The sequence below is a fragment of the Quercus robur genome, chromosome 9 (genome assembly GCF_932294415.1).
Source record: "Quercus robur chromosome 9, dhQueRobu3.1, whole genome shotgun sequence".
NCBI lineage: Eukaryota > Viridiplantae > Streptophyta > Magnoliopsida > Fagales > Fagaceae > Quercus > Quercus robur.
The window spans coordinates 8,347,403-8,367,339 of NC_065542.1; the positions used below are offsets into that span (position 1 = coordinate 8,347,403).

A 19,937-nucleotide genomic window follows, 5' to 3' on the forward strand; every position below is an offset into this window, starting at 1 on the left:
TGAGTTCTGCTATTTGTATTTTTTTTTTATTCCCATCTCATTAAAATATATATTTTTTTCTCAAAATTAGTTCTGCTATTTTTTTTTCTTTTTTTATTTATGGTTGCCTTCTTTAGATTGTGGGAATGTTACTCTCAATATGTTTGCTATAATGTATGATAATTAAATTCAATGTGATGTTTTATTTTGGTCTCTATTTTATAGTAAGAGTGTTATTCATTTTCATCAAAGAGAAATTGCTATTTTTCTCTTTTTCCAGTCGTCTTATATGTTGAACTAAATTTCATTTTTATCTCTGTTTGTTTGTCAATTCCTCGACAGATGTCAATGATCAAGGCTCGCTATCATTGGAGGCTTTTTAATCTATTGAAGGTTATACTAATCAATTGGTAACCATTCTTTTCTTAGAACCTTTTGAAGGAAAAAGGAATGAATTTGTTGCTTTTCTTGGGTGGTGCTTGATAATTTGCTTTTTATGGTTCAATACACATTAGCTATAATAGATTTTCATTTCCTTATACTAATAATTTGTTTTATTGTTTAATTTGACTGTTTGGTGTCCCAAAAATTGTGGGAAAATGGAAGAGAAAAGAGAGTAGAGTTTGATTGTGTATGGAACATGGGATGTAACAGTTTAATTTTTTTTTTTTATCCTAAAATTTTAAAGGAAATTCTAATTCTTCAAAGTACATCAACTTAAGTAGACTGTTGTGTTGTGGCTAGAATTTTTGTATTTGGGACCTTAGTTGGCCTGTTTGGTAGACGAATAACTTTAGGGATTGTTTAGCTTATGAGAAATTTTTTTGGTATTTTAGGACTGAGTAAATTCAAAGAACTGAATTATTTTTAAATTCCATTAGTACCTAACTTTATGCTAATTGTTGTGTGGATAGAAAAACTAATTGGTTCTTGATTTTTGAATACCTATCTACAATACTGTGTACATGAACAATAATTGGGTTTTTAGTTTTAGATTTTGAATTATGCTATTTTTTCAACAACTTGATTTTATTTTTAGAATTTTCTCTTCTTGAATATGTAGAATATTATGTACATGAGTTTTAGACAAAACTTAACAATACTATTTCTTTTGGATTTTTCTATTTCTTTCCTTATTAAACACAATATGATATAGCTGATGTGTTCCAATGAAGGTAGAAGCAATTGCTATTTTTGGGGCATAGCAACTGATACAATCTGATAACTTCCCATAGCCATTTGAAATTCATAACCTGGAATGCTAATATACATATTCTCCGAGGCAAGAACAATTGGCCGAGTTTAGCAAGTTTTCCGTCAACTTTGACCATGTTATGGCAATACAGGTGACTCACTTACTTACAATTTGTATATGCTCTATTTTGATTTTTTGTGGGAATTCAGAACAATGACAATTGAGTGATTTGTACATGGACACATTGATAAAGGTTTTTAGTGGACATGGGTGGAATCAATGGCACATTACAATTTGATAGTTTTGTTTTTGATGGAAATTGATTTAAGTGAGTGTCGATTAAATTTGATCATTTTGCTGAAGTAAGGTTTGTTTAATATGTATTTTATTTATTTACCTTATTGTAAATAAGTTTTTGTACATGATGATTCTAACCTATAAAACTTCACTTTACTTTCTTTTTTTGTGGTCTTATTCTTTTCTGTTGGCAACTAATTAGACATCACTTTTAGGAATTATGGATTTAGCAACTGATATGAAGGTTGCACCTCAAAATTTAGAAGAATTAAAATATGATACAGTCTCATCATGGGAAGAAAAATAGGAAATTGAATGTTGTGTTGGCATGTCCCTCCATTATTGGGTTACAAATATCATATCTAAAAAAAAACCAAAATAATATAATAATATATTTGTAGAGATAAAGAGTTGGAAAATACTTTTAGAAATAGTTCAATTTTTTAGGAGAAAACTATCTTCAATAAATTTTAGAGAATAAATTATGGATTATATCATATTACAAAATAATTATATATTCTCACACATCGCGTGGGTCTACGACTATTATATATATAAAAGCAGAGGCATCATGCGGGAGAGTTTGAGGTCCTGCCATGTGGCGCTCTATTTGAACTTTATTAGAGCAATTATTGCATTTGACCTTCCAAATCACCTTCACTTGAAAAATAAATTACAACTTCCTTTTAGAAATTGAAAAAACACATTACTTATTGCTTCAGCAAAATCTAACTTAACATAAAGGCTTTTGTCCATGAAATGAAGTGTGAGAGAGAGAGAGAGAGAGAGTCATGTTTGTTTTCATCATGTTCTCTCTGTTGCTCGCCAACCTGGCCCATCATAGAGACTTTTCTTTGAATCCAAGTGTGACACACTCAATATTCTGATATCCTTTTTTGGCAATGTACTCAATGTTCTGATTTGAGTGCCACAGAATACGACCAACCTAATATGTTGTGCATGTTTCTTAAAGCTGCTGTCATTTTCCACCCACTCTCACTCGCATAAAGCATCCCACACTTTCTTAGAAGTTGTGGAAACACATCAAATATTCCTCTCGGAAAAGAAAAACAAAGAAGGAAAACATTTAGCATTAGCAACACTTTAAAGACTTCATTCAGTACCCACAAATAGCAAATACAAGGAGTAGCAACCAAACTCCATTAGAAGAAAATTCATTAGCTCATCTACAGAATTACCATGTTCGTTTTTTTCATCCACTATGTTTAGAAATTGTACCATGTTGATCTTTTCATACCATGTTCTATTCTCTCTTAGGTTCATGTTAGCTTTGTCCGTCTCATTAGCTCCATCAACCATATACCTTCTCGAATTCCGTGATAGCCTTCCCAAACATTCTCAGAATCTCTTGCCATGGAACAAGTCCAATTCACCTTCTTCACCTTGCAAATGGCCAGGAGTTTATTGCTACCACAACAATGGCTTTCAAGTCAAGGCCTTAAACCTCTCAGGCTTTGGACTTTCTGGTGTCTTAAACCATTCCATTTCCTATCTCTGCCTTCATAAAAATTTGCTCTCTCTTGACCTCAGTGGCAACAATTTTACTGGTGGCATCCCTCAGTTGCTTGGAAACTGTGGCCAGCTGAATACTATTCTTCTCAATGACAATGGCTTCCAAGGACCAATCCCTCCTGAGATTTTCCAATCAAAGAGACTTTTACAGCTTGATTTGGGCTATAATTCTCTCTCTGGTAATATTCCTACTGAGGTAAGCCTCTGCATCAACCTTGAATATATTGGATTGTACAATAATTATTTGAATGGAGAGCCTCCGAGTGAACTGTTCTATCTACCAAAACTGAAGCATCTTTATTTGAACACAAACAACTTTACTGGATCTTTACCAGATTTTTCACCTTTATGTGCAATATCTAATCTTTGGATTCATGAAAATGCATTTTCTGGATCTTTACCTCATACTTTGAGCAACTGTCACAACCTCACTATGTTTATGGCATCCAATAACAAGTTTGGAGGTGTCATTCCACCAGAGATCTTCAAGGGTCTTTTGCAACTTGAAGTTCTCTATCTTAATGAAAACAATATTGAAGGGGAAATACCAGAGACTTTGTGGGGTCTTGAAAGATTGCAAGAGCTTGTTCTTGCAAGCAACAAGCTAAATGGAACTTTATCTGAAAGAATTGCTCAATGCCAATGGCTAACAACTATTGCTCTCTCTGATAATAAGCTGGTGGATCAGATTCCTCCTTCAATTGGAAACTTAAAAGATTTGAACAATCTGTTTCTCTTTGATAACATGCTTGATGGCTCATTACCTCCTCAGCTTGGAAACTGTTCTTCACTTGTTGAACTTAGGCTTCAAAATAACTTAATCAGAGGAACAATTCCTCAGGAAATTTGCAACCTTGAGAATCTTGAGGTCCTCCTTCTGTTCAATAATCATATTGAAGGCCATATTCCACTACAGATTGGTAGAATGAGTAGTCTTGTGGAGTTGGCTCTGTATAACAATAGCTTGACTGGTAGAATCCCACCTGGAATTATCTATTTGAAAAAGCTCACATTCCTGTCCTTAGCTCGTAATAGTCTCATTGGACAGGTGCCATCCAAGCTTGGGAAGAACAACTCTCCTGGTCTAATTAAATTGGATTTAACTGGGAACAATCTATTTGGACCAATCCCTTCTAGTATATGTACTGGCAATCGTCTTTCGGTTTTGGCACTGGGAAACAACCAGTTTAATGGAAGTTTTCCAATTGGCATTGAAAAATGTTCATCTCTTAGGAGGGTGATTCTTAGTAACAATCTTTTACGAGGGAATATACAAGCTGATTTGAGTAAGAACTCTGGAATATCTTTCTTAGAAGTTCGAAATAACTTGCTCGTAGGAACAATACCTCCAGTATTAGGTTATTGGAGCAATTTAACAATGCTTGATCTTTCAGAAAATAGTCTATCTGGCACCATACCTCCAGAGCTCAGTAAACTCGAGGATCTTCAAATCTTGAGACTTTCTTCCAATGGACTAGCTGGAAGTATCCCTTCTGAGTTGGGACATTGTAAAAGATTGATCAAACTGGACCTGAGCAAGAATTCTCTTTCAGGAAGCATTCCGTTGGAGATCACCTCACTTACAAAACTGCAAAACCTTCACCTTGAAGAGAACAAATTCAGTGGAGCTATTCCTGACTCTTTCTCTTCCCTACATAGTCTGTTTGAATTGCAACTTGGAAGCAACATGCTAGAAGGTACTATTCCTTGCAGTTTGGGTAAACTTCATCATTTCAGTTCAGTTCTCAATTTAAGCAACAATAGGCTCTCTGGTAGTATCCCAGCATGTCTTGGCAATCTAGACAAGTTACAAATTCTTGACCTATCAGGTAACAGTTTCTCTGGTGAGATACCAACTGAACTAAACAACATGATCTCCCTTACATTTGTGAACATATCATTCAATAATATCTCAGGAAAACTCCCTTCTACTTGGTTAAAATTGGTGGCTTCATATCCAGGATCTTTCCTTGGAAACACAGGACTTTGCTTGCTTGGTATTGAAGAGAAATATTGTGTTGAAGCTAGAAATATTCATAAAAGGGGGCAAGTGTTGGCTGGTGTGATTATTGGTGTTGTAATCTCAGTGACACTACTCTGTGCTCTAATTTACATATTAATGGTTAGAGGCCTTGGGAAGAAACTTACTCCTGATCAATCTCTTCTTCATCATTGTCGATCAATGACCGAAGATTTACCTGATGATCTAAAATTTGAAGACATTATGCGTGCCACGGAAGGCTTGAGTGACAAATATGTGATTGGGAGAGGCAAACACGGGACTGTTTACCGCACAGAATCTGCAAACTCCAGAAAGCATTGGGCAGTCAAGAGGGTGGACTTGTCCAAGTCAAGCTTTAGACATGAACTGAGGACATTAAGCTTAATTAGGCACCGGAATGTGGTAAGAATGGCAGGGTATTGCATCAAAGATGGATATGGCTACATTGTCACCGAGTACATGCCAGGAGGAACCCTTTTTGATGTACTACACCAGAGTGAACCCTGCTTGGCTTTAGACTGGGACACTAGATATCGAATTGCTTTTGGTATTGCACAAGGTCTTTCCTACCTTCACCATGATTGTGTGGTACAAATTATCCACAGAGATATCAAATCAGATAACACACTAATGGATTCTGAATTGGAACCAAAGATCGGAGATTTTGGGATGGCAAAATTGGTTAATGATTCTGATTCAAGCTCCACTACCACAAGGTCTGTAATTGTAGGAACCTTAGGCTACATGGCACCAGGTTGGTCACAAATCAGTATAACGACTTACATTTTATTGTCAACATTGATACATTGATAATAGAAGCTAACATTCTGTCTTCTTTGCCTTTGTGCTTTTCATTTACATTTTAGAGAATGCATACTCCACTCGGTTGACAGAGAAATGTGATGTATATAGCTATGGAGTCATTCTACTAGAGCTTCTTTGCCGAAAATTGCCAGTGGACCCTTGCTTTGAAGAAGGCCTAGATATTGTCTCCTGGACAAGGAAGAACCTGCAGGAAAATGATGAGTGCATTTGCTTCCTTGATGAGGAAATCAGTTACTGGGATGGAGATGAACAACAGAAGGCATTGAAGCTGTTAGACTTGGCGCTTGAGTGCACTGAACAAATGGCAGAGAGAAGACCCTCCATGAGAGATGTAGTAGCATTCCTTATCAAGATGAACGATAAGCATGAAAGAACCATACATGATAGACAGAGTTCAAGGGTTTAGAATAGAGTTTGATACAAAATCTTCTACAGCTTTCACGTTGCTTTTTATGTGAAGAAAATTATAATATTAAAAAAACAGTGAATTCACTAATAAATTGTGCCTTTCTGCAGCGCACGCGAATCTGAGCTTCTTAGAATAGAAAGATAGCTTTGACACGCATCATGCACTCAGGCCTTTGCTCCTGAAATTTTCCATGGATTTGTATGGTGACTTCCTATATATAAAGTTGAAGGTTTAAGATTCCATCATTCACATATTCTATCATTTTCACTAGAAATCTTCACAAACAAATTCACCATTAGCTTTCAAGGATTATAAGATATTGAGGTGTACCCTCCCTTAAGCATGAACAAATTCGCCATCAGCTTTTAGGGTCATTTCCTACGTGACTATGCTCTAACCCAAGAGATACATGTTAATAGCATACCCCGTCAAAGAATGCAAAGATAAGGTTGGTCCTTCAATACATTTCCAGCTTAATTTCCCCATAATCTAGAATGGAGGTGTACGCAATCCAGATACTACCACTTTATAACCAAAAGGCGTGCAATGTGATACCACAATAGTGTAGGGAGACAACTTTTGCCACAACTTGATAAAGTGATGGAATGTTAGCAGTAGAAAAGAAATTATGTTCATGTAAAACCAATTGTTAACCACTCATAGATACTGCTTAAACAAGTTGTGACAAAAATTGTCTCTAGAAGAACTGAGCGCAATTAGCCCCCAAGTGGATACATCATCTGCACCCAAAACTGTGCATCAAATGGCATTAAGGAAGCCACACTTTTTTTAAAGAAGCATTTGACATCGCAACATGATTAAACTCTAGATATTTACAGATTATTTGCAAGGATTCATAAAATCAGGCTGCTGAATATTTCTACATCTTATTTATACATTGCCATTCTCAGGGATGTCTTGCTCATTCAGATGCTGCAGTTAACTTTATAGTGCAATTTCGTTATCATTAAACAACTCCTCAACCACAAATAAAATAACTAATGGAGATGATGCATCACTTCTTGCAGATAGCTGCTGAGAACAAAAGCTACAACAAACACAATTTGAATGCCGTGAACATCACGATTCAAATTCAGCAGAAGTTTTCATCCAATACAAACACAAGAACTCAAGTTTTTAATTAGATCGAGTATGCCAAAAGACAAGTAATTATTCCTCAAGAGAGGGAGAGGAGAAAAAGGGGGTGGCGGGATGTTAACTACTCTGCAACCATTTGCATACTAAGAAAAATAATGCTGGGAGCCATAACATCAAACTGCAAAAGCGGGCCTCAATACACCTATTCTGTTGCCTCCACGCTTTGTGAAGTTTCATTTTCTTTCAACTTTTCCAATGCTGAAATCCGTCTATCCAGTGACTCAGTGAGGCCTTTCACCTGAAGAGAGAGAGAGAGAGAGAGTCATAATTAAGGATCATACAAATATGTTCTCAGAGGAGCAAAAGACAAGAGAACAAAGGCCATTTTTATTCAGGCCACCCAATGAAATGCCTAAAATAAATTTCAGTATAGTTCATATAGCCAAAAAAAAAATACGAGACCTTACTGCTATGTTTTCTCAGAGAAAAGCAAAAGACAAAAGAACAAAGGTCATTTTTATTCAGGCCACCCATTGAAATGCCTAAGGGCCTGTTTGGTAAGCGATTCCAAACAACAGTTTTCAGTGTTTAAACACCAAAAATTGTGGAGCCAAAAAAAAAAAACATGTTCAGTAAGAGTGTTTATTTTGGAGTGTTTAGTCACAATTCTCAATTTAGGGTGTTTAAACACTGTATTTAGAGAACTCATCCATACCAATTTTTAGTTTTCAAGTAACATTGTTCAATGGCATTTTTGTAAATATTTAGAAAAGTGTGGGACCCACAAACTGACTTGATTTCGACTTTAACGCAAACGTCTCTCTCTCACAAACTCATACTCATATCTCTTTCTCTCTTCACTCAGACCCCTCTCTCTCTTTTCTCTTCAATTGGCTCCCTCTCTCTCAACAGTCCTGGGCTTCGCCTTCATGCAAAACTGTCGAATAAGGGTCACTGGCAATGACCACAACCATGCCACTGCTAGCCAAGATCCTTAAGCATTGGACAAGGAAGCATAAATTTTGGGGCTATGGTTGAAATTTCTTTGGGTCTCTGATCTAACATGGGTCATTGATTTGTGTGTGTGTGTGTGTGTGTGTGGGGCTATGGTTGAAATTTCTCTTGTTTTGCTGCTGCTGTGTTTTGGCCTTGTAGGTTGTGTTAATTTGATATGTGGTATATAATTGTGGGTTGCGTTGTAGTTTGGATTGTTTTTGGAAGATCAGACAGGGAGATGGGATGAGCTAGACGAAGAGGAAGCAGAGAAAGGAAGGAGAGAGAGGGAGGAGCTGCTGTCTTGTCTTTGAGTGGAATAAATAAATAGTTATTTTACTATTCATGTCAGAAAAGTACTTACTTTTTCTTAAAAATACATGCACATACCAAACACACAATTATATTTTTTTTCATTTTTGAAAAGGCATTATTAGAAATATAGTACCAAACACATTTTTTGCATTATAAGTACTTTAAATACGTGTTTTCACAACAATTTTTAAACCACAATTTTCACATCATTTTGAACAACAATACTCAAACACCTCTACCAAACAGCTCCTAAATAATTTTCAGTATGGTTCATATAGCCTGAAAATACAGGAGACCTTACTGACCTAAAATGGAAACAATCCCTCTTTGTACCACATGCTTTAGGCCGTGACAAAAGATGCAAAATGAACCTATCTAATGCACAAATTTTTTTTTTTTCATTTTTTACTCCAAATACAATCTTACTCAAAATCATTATAAACCAAAAAAAAAAGGACATCCAATACAGTTTCATATGAAGACTAATAATTTTTGGCAGTTTGTCATTATATCGCAGAGCCTCTTTCAGTAATCTACTCCTGTTTTGTTTTTCCAGAAGTAATTGGATTCTTACAGGTTACATTGCTGCATACATGCATGTCTCCATATATGCATTCAATGGTTTAGTGTCATAGGCACTGGCATGCTTTGATGAATCATTTCAGTCACATCATATTAAAAGCACAGTCATGCATTGCCTAATCACATTAGCACCAAATTTGAATTTGGAAATGCTTTCTAATGGCTTTACACAACCTGGAAACACAGGTAGTTCAGGTGGAGTACATGAAATTTGTTAATAAAAAGTAAGCACTTCTATAGTCCAAGGATGAATATAGGTATAGGGTTGAAAACACATCGGGAACATGGCTTAACAATACCAGTTAAATCCCATTGCATCTCTCAGTTTTAGTGAGCCTCTTAGTGTACTCATTTACTACTACCAACATGGCTTGGTTTTAATTGCCCCAAATCCCTACTTTTCCAAGCCAATGAACTCTAACTCAAATTGCACCTCGTTCCCCAGTAAGAGCAAGGTGTAAGGTGAGGACATAAGTTCAAAATCCACCGGGTGCACATGGAATCCACCAATTAAAAATCCATAATTTTTCAAATCCATACTATTCAATCCAAAATGGTGTTTTATCATGCACCAGAGGAAGATCCCAATCCTATTCCATTGGTTGATTGTGCAGTGTGCACCACAAAACCAATGCCATAAACACCTAAAGGAATTCTAAACCCCAAACTCAACCAAACAAAAGCAACTCACTGTACAGCTCATTAGAACTCATAAACACGAAGATCAAACCAAAATGGTAAGAATTTTACGCAGTTATCAGAATCCACATCACATATTCGCCTTTACTGAACCATGACAAGCAAACATTCACCACCTTCAATACTTCTACCAAATTAAACAAACATGAAATACACACAACTTCTCCCATATACTTCTAGTTTCACAAAAAGGCAAAAAGCCCACAAATAAACTAACAAAGCCTATCTGGAAGGAAGCCAAAATGTTTGTTATCTCAAACTCTCAACAATCATTCTCCTCCAAAACCCCAATTATCTAGTCTATCTAGCTTGCTTCAAAATAAAGCATACCATTTATCCACACATTCATACAACTTTTTACATATAAAAACTTGCTAAGCATCAAGCATAGTCTCCTATTATTTGCAAATTCATGATTTATCAATCAACTAATTATCAACCTAGTTTCTAGCTTCACTTCTTGATATATATTTCTATTCTTCCCAAATGTTAGAATTCCCGTAATCCACGAAATGGGTTTTGTGAAATACTACAAAATGAGTAAAAATTTTGAAAACCCACATTCAGCTTCATACAAGCAAAATTCAACGATACCCACCAACAAATATCAAAAAAGTTTTGATCTTTCGGGGTTTTGCTTATACCTGTTGGGAAATGGAGTCATGGGCAACCTTGTAATCATTGTGAAGAATGTAAAGCCCCAGAAACGACGCCACTGCAGCTCCTGTGAAGAACGATGCCAATCTCACTCGAAGAACAAAACCCATTTTTTCTTTTTCGTTTTTCTCTCTCTCTCTCTCTCTGTCTCTCTCTGAGTTTCTGACCTGATAGTTATAAAATGGGTAATAGCACTCGTATGTCGTACCAACCAAAACGACAGCACAACAGGTTTTTAGTCTTATATAATACAGTACATTCTATATAGTAGGGTTGTGAATGAATCGGGTTGAGGGGATTTTTTGACCCAACCCAACGTATCACATAAGTCTAACCCAACTCAATCCAAGGGTCGAGTTGAATCTTCGGTTGGACAATTTTTTTATTACTATTATTATTAAATTGAGCAGAAAAAATATATCACACTTGCCACCTGAATTAATAAACAAAATATATATTAATATATGAACTAATATTCTAACTTAGTTGTAAACAAAATATGTTTAAGTATCCAACTGAGTTGATCAACAAAATATAAATGAAATAATATCCTAATTCATTTATAAACAAAATATACACAAGTTCCTAACTCAGTTATAAACAAAATATATCTAAAATTTTTAAATTTTTTTTAATTATATAATATATTTAAATACATATTAAAAGAATTAATACGATTTTATATTATATATGATAGTAAGAACCGAGGAAGTGCTCTACAGCTGGTTTCTTAAAAAAATTTATTAAATATATAATATATTTTAAACATATATTAAAATATGGGTGGGTCGGATTGGGTCAGGTTTGTAATTTTATGACCCAAACCCAACCTGACCCGCTATATAAAAAAATTTGTGACCCAACCCAACCCGACGGGTTTAGTTGGATCAGATCGGATTTAGCAGCTTGGCGTGTTTTCTGCACACTAGTATATAGTCACTAAAACGACACCGTGTCTTCAAAGGGAGGGTGTGTTTGTCTACTTGTCTTGGAAGTAGTAAATATTGCCTTTTTTTTTTCTTTTTTTTGAGAAACGTAGTAATAAATATTGCCTTTGGCAACACTGTTTTATGGGTATATTCACTATTGTTATTGTCACTGCCTGTCAGGAGAGTTTTAATAGATGAAATAATAGTAGAGTACGGCGACTATGTAGTAGTATATGCTATATAGTACTAATACCACAATACAAACAGTTTTACCTGTGGGCTCTGGGTGTGCGTGAGGGTCCCATTGAAGTAAACAAGGTCTAGGGTTGGTTTTTTTGTTTTTTTGTTTTTTTTGGGTAGTCAAAGATTATAGAGGACAGAAATGCAGCAGCAATCACCAGATATGTTGAATAATGGTGCACCTTCAATTCCTGCAAATACTAATATCACCACTGAGCAGATTCAGAAGGTACCCTTTTTTTTTTTTTTTTCAATGTCTTTATGTATGTGTTATATGTGTGCATGTCTGTAAGATATGCAATATGATACAAATTGTGTCAGAACCCAGTTAGCTATGTGTTGAAATCTTATAAGTCCTATTGATTTTTCTTGATGGGTATTAATTTTTTTTAAAGGTGATCTTTTTTTTTTTTTTTTTTTTTTTTTTTTTTTTTTTTTTTTTTATTGGGGGTGTTGAGGTGTTTATGCAAGAACCATGAAAATGATCCTGAGCTGTTTGATATGTTGATTGTATAAAATCCACTTCTTTCCTAGAGGTTTTGGACGCTGTCTTGTCTCACATGCAGCGCCCTGGACCATGTCCTTTTATTCAATTGCATAACTTTGATGAGAGAGGTAATTTGTGATGTGGTCTGTATTTAATTGATCTAGGACCATATGGTTGTGGTTTTCTGGTCCATATTGTAGGCGCACAAATAGTGACACTATAAGCTTGTTTGGGTGGGTGGGTATTGCATCCGAGCACAAGTAACAAAACTAAGCTCAATGTTAATTTTCTCCAAATTGGGAACTGCAAGCTCCTTAATATATATTCTGATGAGTGGCTTAGTTAATCACGCTAAAAGCAGCAATTTTTGCCAAGAAAGGCATTCATCATATAGCAATTTGTGTCTCAATCTGATTTTTCCATATAACATATGTACTTATATACTTCCTGTTAATGTTTTTATATGCATGAATTTTCAATCAAATGCGGTATCCACATGTAATACCCCAAATTATGTGGATTGGATTGGATACATGTGTGTTGAGTCTTACATCTTACTAGGCCGAAGTGAGGTATATAAGTGATTCCCCAACTGCAATTTGACTTGTCATTTTGGGGTATAGAACAAATATGGATAACACTTCATCATCTCATTACAAATAACATCAGAGCTGACTTGGTAACACCATGTGGCTCAAGGGTACTACAACACAATGTGAGACCTGACGATGACGTCAAGAATTTAAGTAGGGAGATTGTGATTCCTTAGATTATGTGGTTGATTTGATAAGTGTGTGTTGTGTGAGCGTGTGTTGAGTCCCACATTCGGCATTTACTAGGTTGAACTGGACTATATAAATGATTACAAGAAACCCCAATTGTAACTTAACCAGTCATTTTAGGGTATAGCATAGATGTAGCTAGCACTTCCTCCTTATTACTCCATTAGTGGTGGATTTTCATATGTTAGCATGTTTTGAAGACTGCCCTCCCCGTTTCTTTCCTTATTGCTGGTATCTGATTAATGGTTTTGTCTATAACAAGCTCAAATTTTCTAAATTTTCTCATATCATTTAGAATTGGATCATAAAGAAGTCTGGACAGAAATGTTTTGGTGCAAGTTCAATTTGTTGCAACTTAAAAATTCTTTGATGGCATGATATCTTAGTAGAAATTTTCACTTTGCCTTACACTGAACAAGGAACTCCCTTTTACTCACTCATTTATAGATTTTGATCTCTTATGCTTGGTGCAGTACCTGGACGAGAATAGAGACTTGATTCTGGCAATAATGGAAAATCAAAATGTGGGAAAATTTGCCGAGTGTGCCCAGTAAGTGGTAAACTAACTAGGATGTTTTTCTTTTGCTTCTTTCCAATATTCCACTTAATGGTAGCTTCCGTATTGTTTTCAAATTTTTATTGTGAGCTGATTGTTTCAGGCTAAATTTGAATTCCTTAATAAGCATAGGCTCTTTTTTTCTCTCTTTTTTCCTTTTGGTTGGTCAAATTGTGTCCCATAACTTTTTTGACTTTCCATACGCTCATTTGGGGTTAAGGAAAAGAAGATCTATCATGTACTGTTTGGAAGCAGCAGCATCTCACTTCTGCACCTCAGTTACTGTGTATTTGTTGAGTCTTAAACCATTAGGTTTCTTTAAAGTTTGAAAAACACACCTACTAAAGACCGAAAAACCAAATAAGAACATGCATATTTGGATATATTACCTTCTTATCATTTAAAGTTTGAAACAAGCTTAAGCCAGAGCTCCCTTCTCCAGAAAATTTTGATATTGTTAGTACTAGCATACATATGTCACTGACATTCATACCAACTTGAATATGTAAACTTGGCCAATACATGTCATAACTTACTTATGAATCTTCAATGAGGAGCAAAATTATTTGGGAAAAGACCAAAGTATGAGAACAATCATAGAGAATTGTTTGGCCACTTATCAAAAAAATTTAACCAAGGAATAAATTTTCTCATACTTGATGGGCTCTATAATTATGTTATGTGGGGGTTTCAGATGAAATGGACTCAACTAGCTTATCAGATGTTTGAACTACTACTGGAGAAAAAAGCAGGATTCTTCTTATATAAGACTTGACTATTGAACTTTCTTTTTACTCCCATTTCTTATGGTTGAACAGGTCGGAGATTTTTTGGTGTACTTTGATATACTAATGTTGTTGTTTTCAGCTTACAAATTCATTGCTGATGTAAATGCTCACTCAAAACTATAAAGAGAGGTCCTAAAATGAAATGTTTTAGTATAAGAAATTGTATTGCATGCAGTTCAAGAAAGCTAGAAATAACAAGGGATTAGTAAATATTCAGGGACAAAAGATGCTTAAGGCTAACTCTTGTATAGCTTATGCATGGATAAAAAAATTTGCTATTACTTCAAATACTGTTTTACGATCATGAAACTGCATGGCCATAAAATGAAGGTTGAACCTAGTTGTTAAAATGGATAAGTGGTGGGATGAGAAAGGATGAATGAATGCATTTCAAATATATATATAAAGGAATGAATGCATTTGTTCGACATTAGATGTACCACTAATTTAACACTAGATATGAAAGTAACTTATAAAAAAAAAAAAAAAAAAAAAACACTAGATATGAAAGTAGGATGAGACAGTTCAATTGTTGAACAAAGACCATTTTCTTTTCAGTCAAAGGTGCTGCAAGTACAAGGGCAAGAGACCCAAGTTTGGCAACTAATGACCTATTCAATGTGGCCATAAATTTAGTTGCATGGTCAAAAGAACTTCTGTAGATACGGTTTTGTTGGGTTTTAAGCCTATTTTTGTCTAGAGCTGTCTATATCAACACAAATCTCTGTAGTTACAATATTTGCATGGTAACTCATGGAAATATTGAAATTTGAGTGCAATATATCTTCTTGTATTTGCACAAGTTTCACCATCTTTTGTGTTTCCTACTTGGTCAGTGCTTCAGCATCTAAACAGAGACATAGAATATATGATGTCTTAAGTTCCTATCAACTTCACCATTAGTATTCATAGTATTAATATCAATGGACGTCTAGAAATTATATAGCATTTAATACATCTCAATTTAAGTTGTATGCAAAATTATCAGGAGATTCAGGATCAGAATAGTGTTTAAAGGTGCATGATTTGTTTGTTTTGTTTGAATCTCAAGTCAAAACTAAGGTGCTTCAATCTTTATTTTTTTTAGGATAATATATGTTGGCTTATGTTCCTGGGATCATCATCTTCAGCATAGCTATGCATTGTGAACCTGTCTAACCATCATCTGACATTTTAAATGATTTAGGTATCAAGCCCGACTTCAGGATAACTTAACATATCTAGCTAAAATCGCTGATTCCCATCCACAGCCACCAGTGCCTTCTCAGGTAAATCATACATCCCCTTCCAAAACATACCATTGGATAAATATTTTTTTTTTTTTGTGCTTATCATTTTAAAATATTTGCAGATGCCCTCTCAATCCACAGGGCAACAAGGGCTTTTCATGCAGCATCCCCAGGCAACAATGTCTCAGCAGCAACCAGGTCTTTTCACCCCAAAGTTGCCTTTCCAGTTGAATGATCAGCATCAGCATCAGCGTCAGCAGCAACAACAATCACACTACCTCCAGCAACAGCAACAGCAACAGCAACAACAGCAACAACAACAACAACAACAACAACACTACCTCCAGCAACAGCAACAACAACAACACTACCTCCAGCAACAGCAACAGCAACAACAACAGCAACAGCAATTCTTCCAAGGGCAGATGGGTCTGAGACCAGGGGGAATGTATCAGGCCATGCAGGGAAGCAATTTGTTTGGTATGCAGGGAAGCAAACAAGATATCTCAGAGGCTGGTGCTGGAGATTTTCTCGGAAAGTTAGCTTCCAGACGTGATGAAGGCACAGATTCGTAAGCAAGACGGATCTGGTCATTTACAGTTTTTCGTTTTCTCTGCATTTACCCGCTTTGGGCTGCTACTCTAGCCATCCCAGTACATGTGCCGAAGTCTTTTCCTCTCAACACTCAAGAAGTGGTTGAAGTATGTTGCACAATCATGCTTTTGGCGTAATCTTGTTTGTCAATTACAAATTTGGGGCAAAGCGTTTTCATTTATAGATGACAAACTTTTTTTTATTTTTTGCCTTCATCTATTTTAGTTTTTACAGCAAGGTACATTGCCAATGCAAGTGTCTATATTCAATTTAGAGTTAATTGAATGTTTCATAATGAAAGAGAGAGAGAGAGAGCAGATACAATAGACGCGCAGTCTACTTCAAGATTGCAATTCATTTGGATGTGTGGGAAGATCCATGGATCCTTACAATTCTTGACTTAAACCAAAACCTAATCCAGCTTTACACTGTCAAACAAATCGGGGGTCTGATAAGATCAATACAAAATACAAAACTCCTTTAGGTGGGATAGATTAAAGGTTTTTGAAACTTTTGACAATACCTCAGCAATGGAGGTAGTGAGAATTCATCTTCCTCAACAACCAATTAAGGGACCTTATATTTAAACATGTAATGTGAGTGGTGAATCAATGGTGTATATTTGCCAATCTCCTTGATACAGCTTTGCATCTTCTCTTACAAAAGTAGATTGGAATCAAATTTAGAGCTCAAAGATTCATTAGATATTCAAACTATTTATTTGAGAAATAGCCTAGAATTCCCTTTCAACCGAAGATATGTTCAAAGTAAAGATTTTTTTTTATTGAGGATGATAGTTATCCCTTAGGCAACGTTGAAAATGAAACACTTAAAAACATATTATAGCTCAAATTATGTGGTCTGACCAATTAAATTTCATGAAATGGGCAATTTGAAATTTTATCAATGATGAGCTTTCCTTTAAATGTGACTAAACTGTTCAAGATATCCCCATAGGAAGCGCATAACTTTCTGCTTAATGCAATTTTTGTTGTCAATGTGTTGTGAATGTCAAGAAATAAGCATATCCGAGAGCTAAAGGAGACCAATTCTGTTGTAGTAGCAAGGGATATCCAAAAAGTAAATCTCTCTCACAATAAGGCTTGGGAGGTAGTATTGCACAAACAATCTTTATCTCTCTCTCTCTCTCTCTCTCTCTCTCTCTCACATCACAAACTTTGTGCTTTGCATGTGCTGTTCGTAAAGGACCAAAGTGGACCAAATAGAACGAATGTGGACCAAATGGGCTAAATAGGAGCAATGTGGACCAAATAGGACCATTGTAGACCGAATCGGACCAAAATGGACCGAATAAGACCGAAATGGACCTAACAGAACAGAATAGACCAAAGTAGACAAGTAGACGTAATAGGACCAAAATGGATTGAAAAGGACTGAAGTTGACTGAATAGAACCAAAGTGAACCAAAAAGGACTGAATAAGAGCAAAGTGGACGGAATTGGACTGAATAGACCAAAATGCTAGGCTAGCGTGGCTCAACAGTCAACAGGAGCTTAGTAACAATAAATACTACACTTGAGCTTTTAGATATACATTGCATGAAAATTTTTTATTTTAAAATTTATAAATATTTGTCTTTAGACACCTAATGTTTTTTTTTTTTTATATGTTATTTCCAAGAAATATAAAAATTATTGTTCAAGGATTTGAATTTTATTGCTTTTTTTTTTTTTTTTTTACCTATGCCACTCCTTATTTGTTTATTTATTTATTTATTTATATATATATGTTATGTGCATGACTCCAGTGCAATATGCGGGATTTTTATTGATTAGTAAATTAGACCATATAATATGATATAAAAAGTTAACCTAAACTATAATTATTCAATATTTTGAAACCATATGGTTGAAAGAGAACCACTCAAATTTGTCAACAATCTTCTGTATTAAATTTTATTTTTATAATAATTTAAAAAAAAAAAAGATAATAATATTTCTATAAACATAATTTTGTGAATTTCACAACTTTCATATGACAAAATATATTGTCAATACTTCTAAAATGCTTGAATAGTTGAATTTGCAAAAGGTGCCCTTACAAATTAGAGAGGAAGAAAAAGCTTGTAATAATCAATAATTGTATCAACCAATAAACAACTTTTGTAAAATTTATTGTAAATATTCACCAATAAATCGGAAAGAAGTACCATTACGAGATTTTGGGTGATATTCATCGCAAAGAGTAGGGATGTTTGGACTCCATCAAGTCTAGTAAAGTTTTCAAATTTGATATAGCAGTGCAAAATTCCTCAGTAATCTTGGCAATAGTTTATGGACAAAACTTAAGTACAGTACCTTAGATGTTATTTCTTAGGTTCCCCTCTTAAGATTCAATCATATGGCTACTTAGCTAAAAAAATACACTTTCATCTCATGAGAAAAATTCCACATAATAGAATTTTAAGAGAGGAACCTAAGGAACAACACTTAAATATTGTACCTAAGTCTTGCCCATGATTTATAGAGACAGTAAAGAAGTGCTTAATGTCTAAACCCTTTTGTGTATTGGATTCACATTTTTAAACCCCTTAGTTTTTTATTGTTATACCTTAATTATATGTACCATACTTGATTACTTATTTAAATTACAAAACACTTCATGTAAGGACACGATTCGTAACGAACCATAACAGTGTTGGGTTCGCACGTAAAAAGGCCCAAACAATATCATTTGTAGAGCGTGGGTTTGAAAGGCTAGGCCTCAGTCACCAGACGGTGGGTTTCTCGTGGTGTTCATACATGATTAAGTCGTTTTCGCATTAGGAGTCTTTCTCCTGGAGGCGGGCTGGGAGGCTCTGGTTTTTTGCCATTTCTCCCAGCCCCTCTTTTGGCGCACTAACTTTTACATTATATAGTCCTTCTTGATTGATCTTAGCCCTCCACTTGTTGGTCAGGCAGGTGCTTACTTCTGTACCCGTCCCATCAGTTGTCCCATCTTACTTTCTGTTAGTTGTGATGATCGAAGTTATACCGTCCAAGCGTCTTTTCTCATTAACATGATCAGGACGCTGGCAGGTGCATTTAATGCGGAGGGGACATATTTTCCTTTCAACCAATTTTGCACCGTACCTCCACGTGGGCCCTATTCCGCTCACATCCCCTTCAGGGGGCTGTTTGGGGATAGCCTTCACCAAGACGTTGCTCTTCTCACCGAAGTCCTGGAGTGCCGAGGATAGGGTCGTCCACAGTTGTTCCCCTTAACACCTCGGCCTTTGATCACTTGTCCTCGGCACACTACCTCCTCGGCACGGACCCTGAGTCTGGATAAAGCGTGGGCTGGATCATAAGCTCCCCGGCCCTACACTTCATATTAATTTTCTTTACACAAAAAAAAAAAAAAAAAAAAATGTTTTTGTATTAAAAGTGTTTCTTTTTCTCTTAAAATATTATCTAAATTTCCATTTAAAAAAATCTAATTTAGTATAAAAGTGCTTAGCACTGCTTAAATTTTATTAAATAGAATTTTAAATGTTCAATGTTAAGTGAACTCAACCCGTTTAAAATTCAGTTTCAAAGTTTCTTCTCATCTCCGTAAATTAAAACCAAAACATACCAACCACAGGTGACAAATCAAGAAACCATGTACAGAGTACACTTCTCTTTGTGAAAATTATTTGATAGAGTAATCCCAGATACACAACAATTGAAAAGTGTTAAAAGATACTACCAATTTTACAAAATAAGCTTACAAAAACTGACGTGACAATAAATGTCAGCAATGGGCT

At 35.4% G+C, this 19,937-nt stretch overlaps 3 protein-coding genes across 4 annotated transcripts; 2 read left to right on the forward strand and 1 right to left on the reverse strand.

Annotated features, from left to right (window-relative positions):
* Positions 1 to 2,260: 2,260 nt before the first annotated feature.
* LOC126699239 (probable leucine-rich repeat receptor-like protein kinase At5g63930) lies at positions 2,261 to 6,485 on the forward strand. The gene is made up of 2 exons (XM_050396947.1): positions 2,261 to 5,760; positions 5,873 to 6,485. The coding sequence occupies exons 1-2, from the start codon at positions 2,694 to 2,696 to the stop codon at positions 6,235 to 6,237; spliced, it is 3,432 nt and encodes a 1,143-aa protein (XP_050252904.1). The 5' UTR covers positions 2,261 to 2,693; the 3' UTR covers positions 6,238 to 6,485.
* Positions 6,486 to 7,309: 824 nt separating this feature from the next.
* Positions 7,310 to 10,790, reverse strand: LOC126699240 (uncharacterized). Its single transcript, XM_050396948.1, has 2 exons — positions 10,572 to 10,790; positions 7,310 to 7,636 (listed from the first exon to the last, which is right to left on the reverse strand). Exons 1-2 carry the CDS (start codon positions 10,692 to 10,694, stop codon positions 7,541 to 7,543), a joined length of 219 nt encoding a protein of 72 aa, XP_050252905.1. The 5' UTR covers positions 10,695 to 10,790; the 3' UTR covers positions 7,310 to 7,540.
* An 879-nt stretch (positions 10,791 to 11,669) lies between these two features.
* On the forward strand, positions 11,670 to 16,389 carry LOC126699590 (GRF1-interacting factor 2-like). Of its 2 annotated transcripts, none has more exons than XM_050397494.1 (4): positions 11,670 to 11,982; positions 13,470 to 13,572; positions 15,553 to 15,634; positions 15,718 to 16,389. In XM_050397494.1, the coding sequence occupies exons 2-4, from the start codon at positions 13,532 to 13,534 to the stop codon at positions 16,168 to 16,170; spliced, it is 576 nt and encodes a 191-aa protein (XP_050253451.1). In that variant the 5' UTR covers positions 11,670 to 11,982; positions 13,470 to 13,531; the 3' UTR covers positions 16,171 to 16,389. The 2 variants fall into 2 exon arrangements, with proteins under 2 accessions (XP_050253451.1, XP_050253450.1); XM_050397493.1 differs by having other exon boundaries at positions 13,496 to 13,572.
* Positions 16,390 to 19,937: the final 3,548 nt, after the last annotated feature.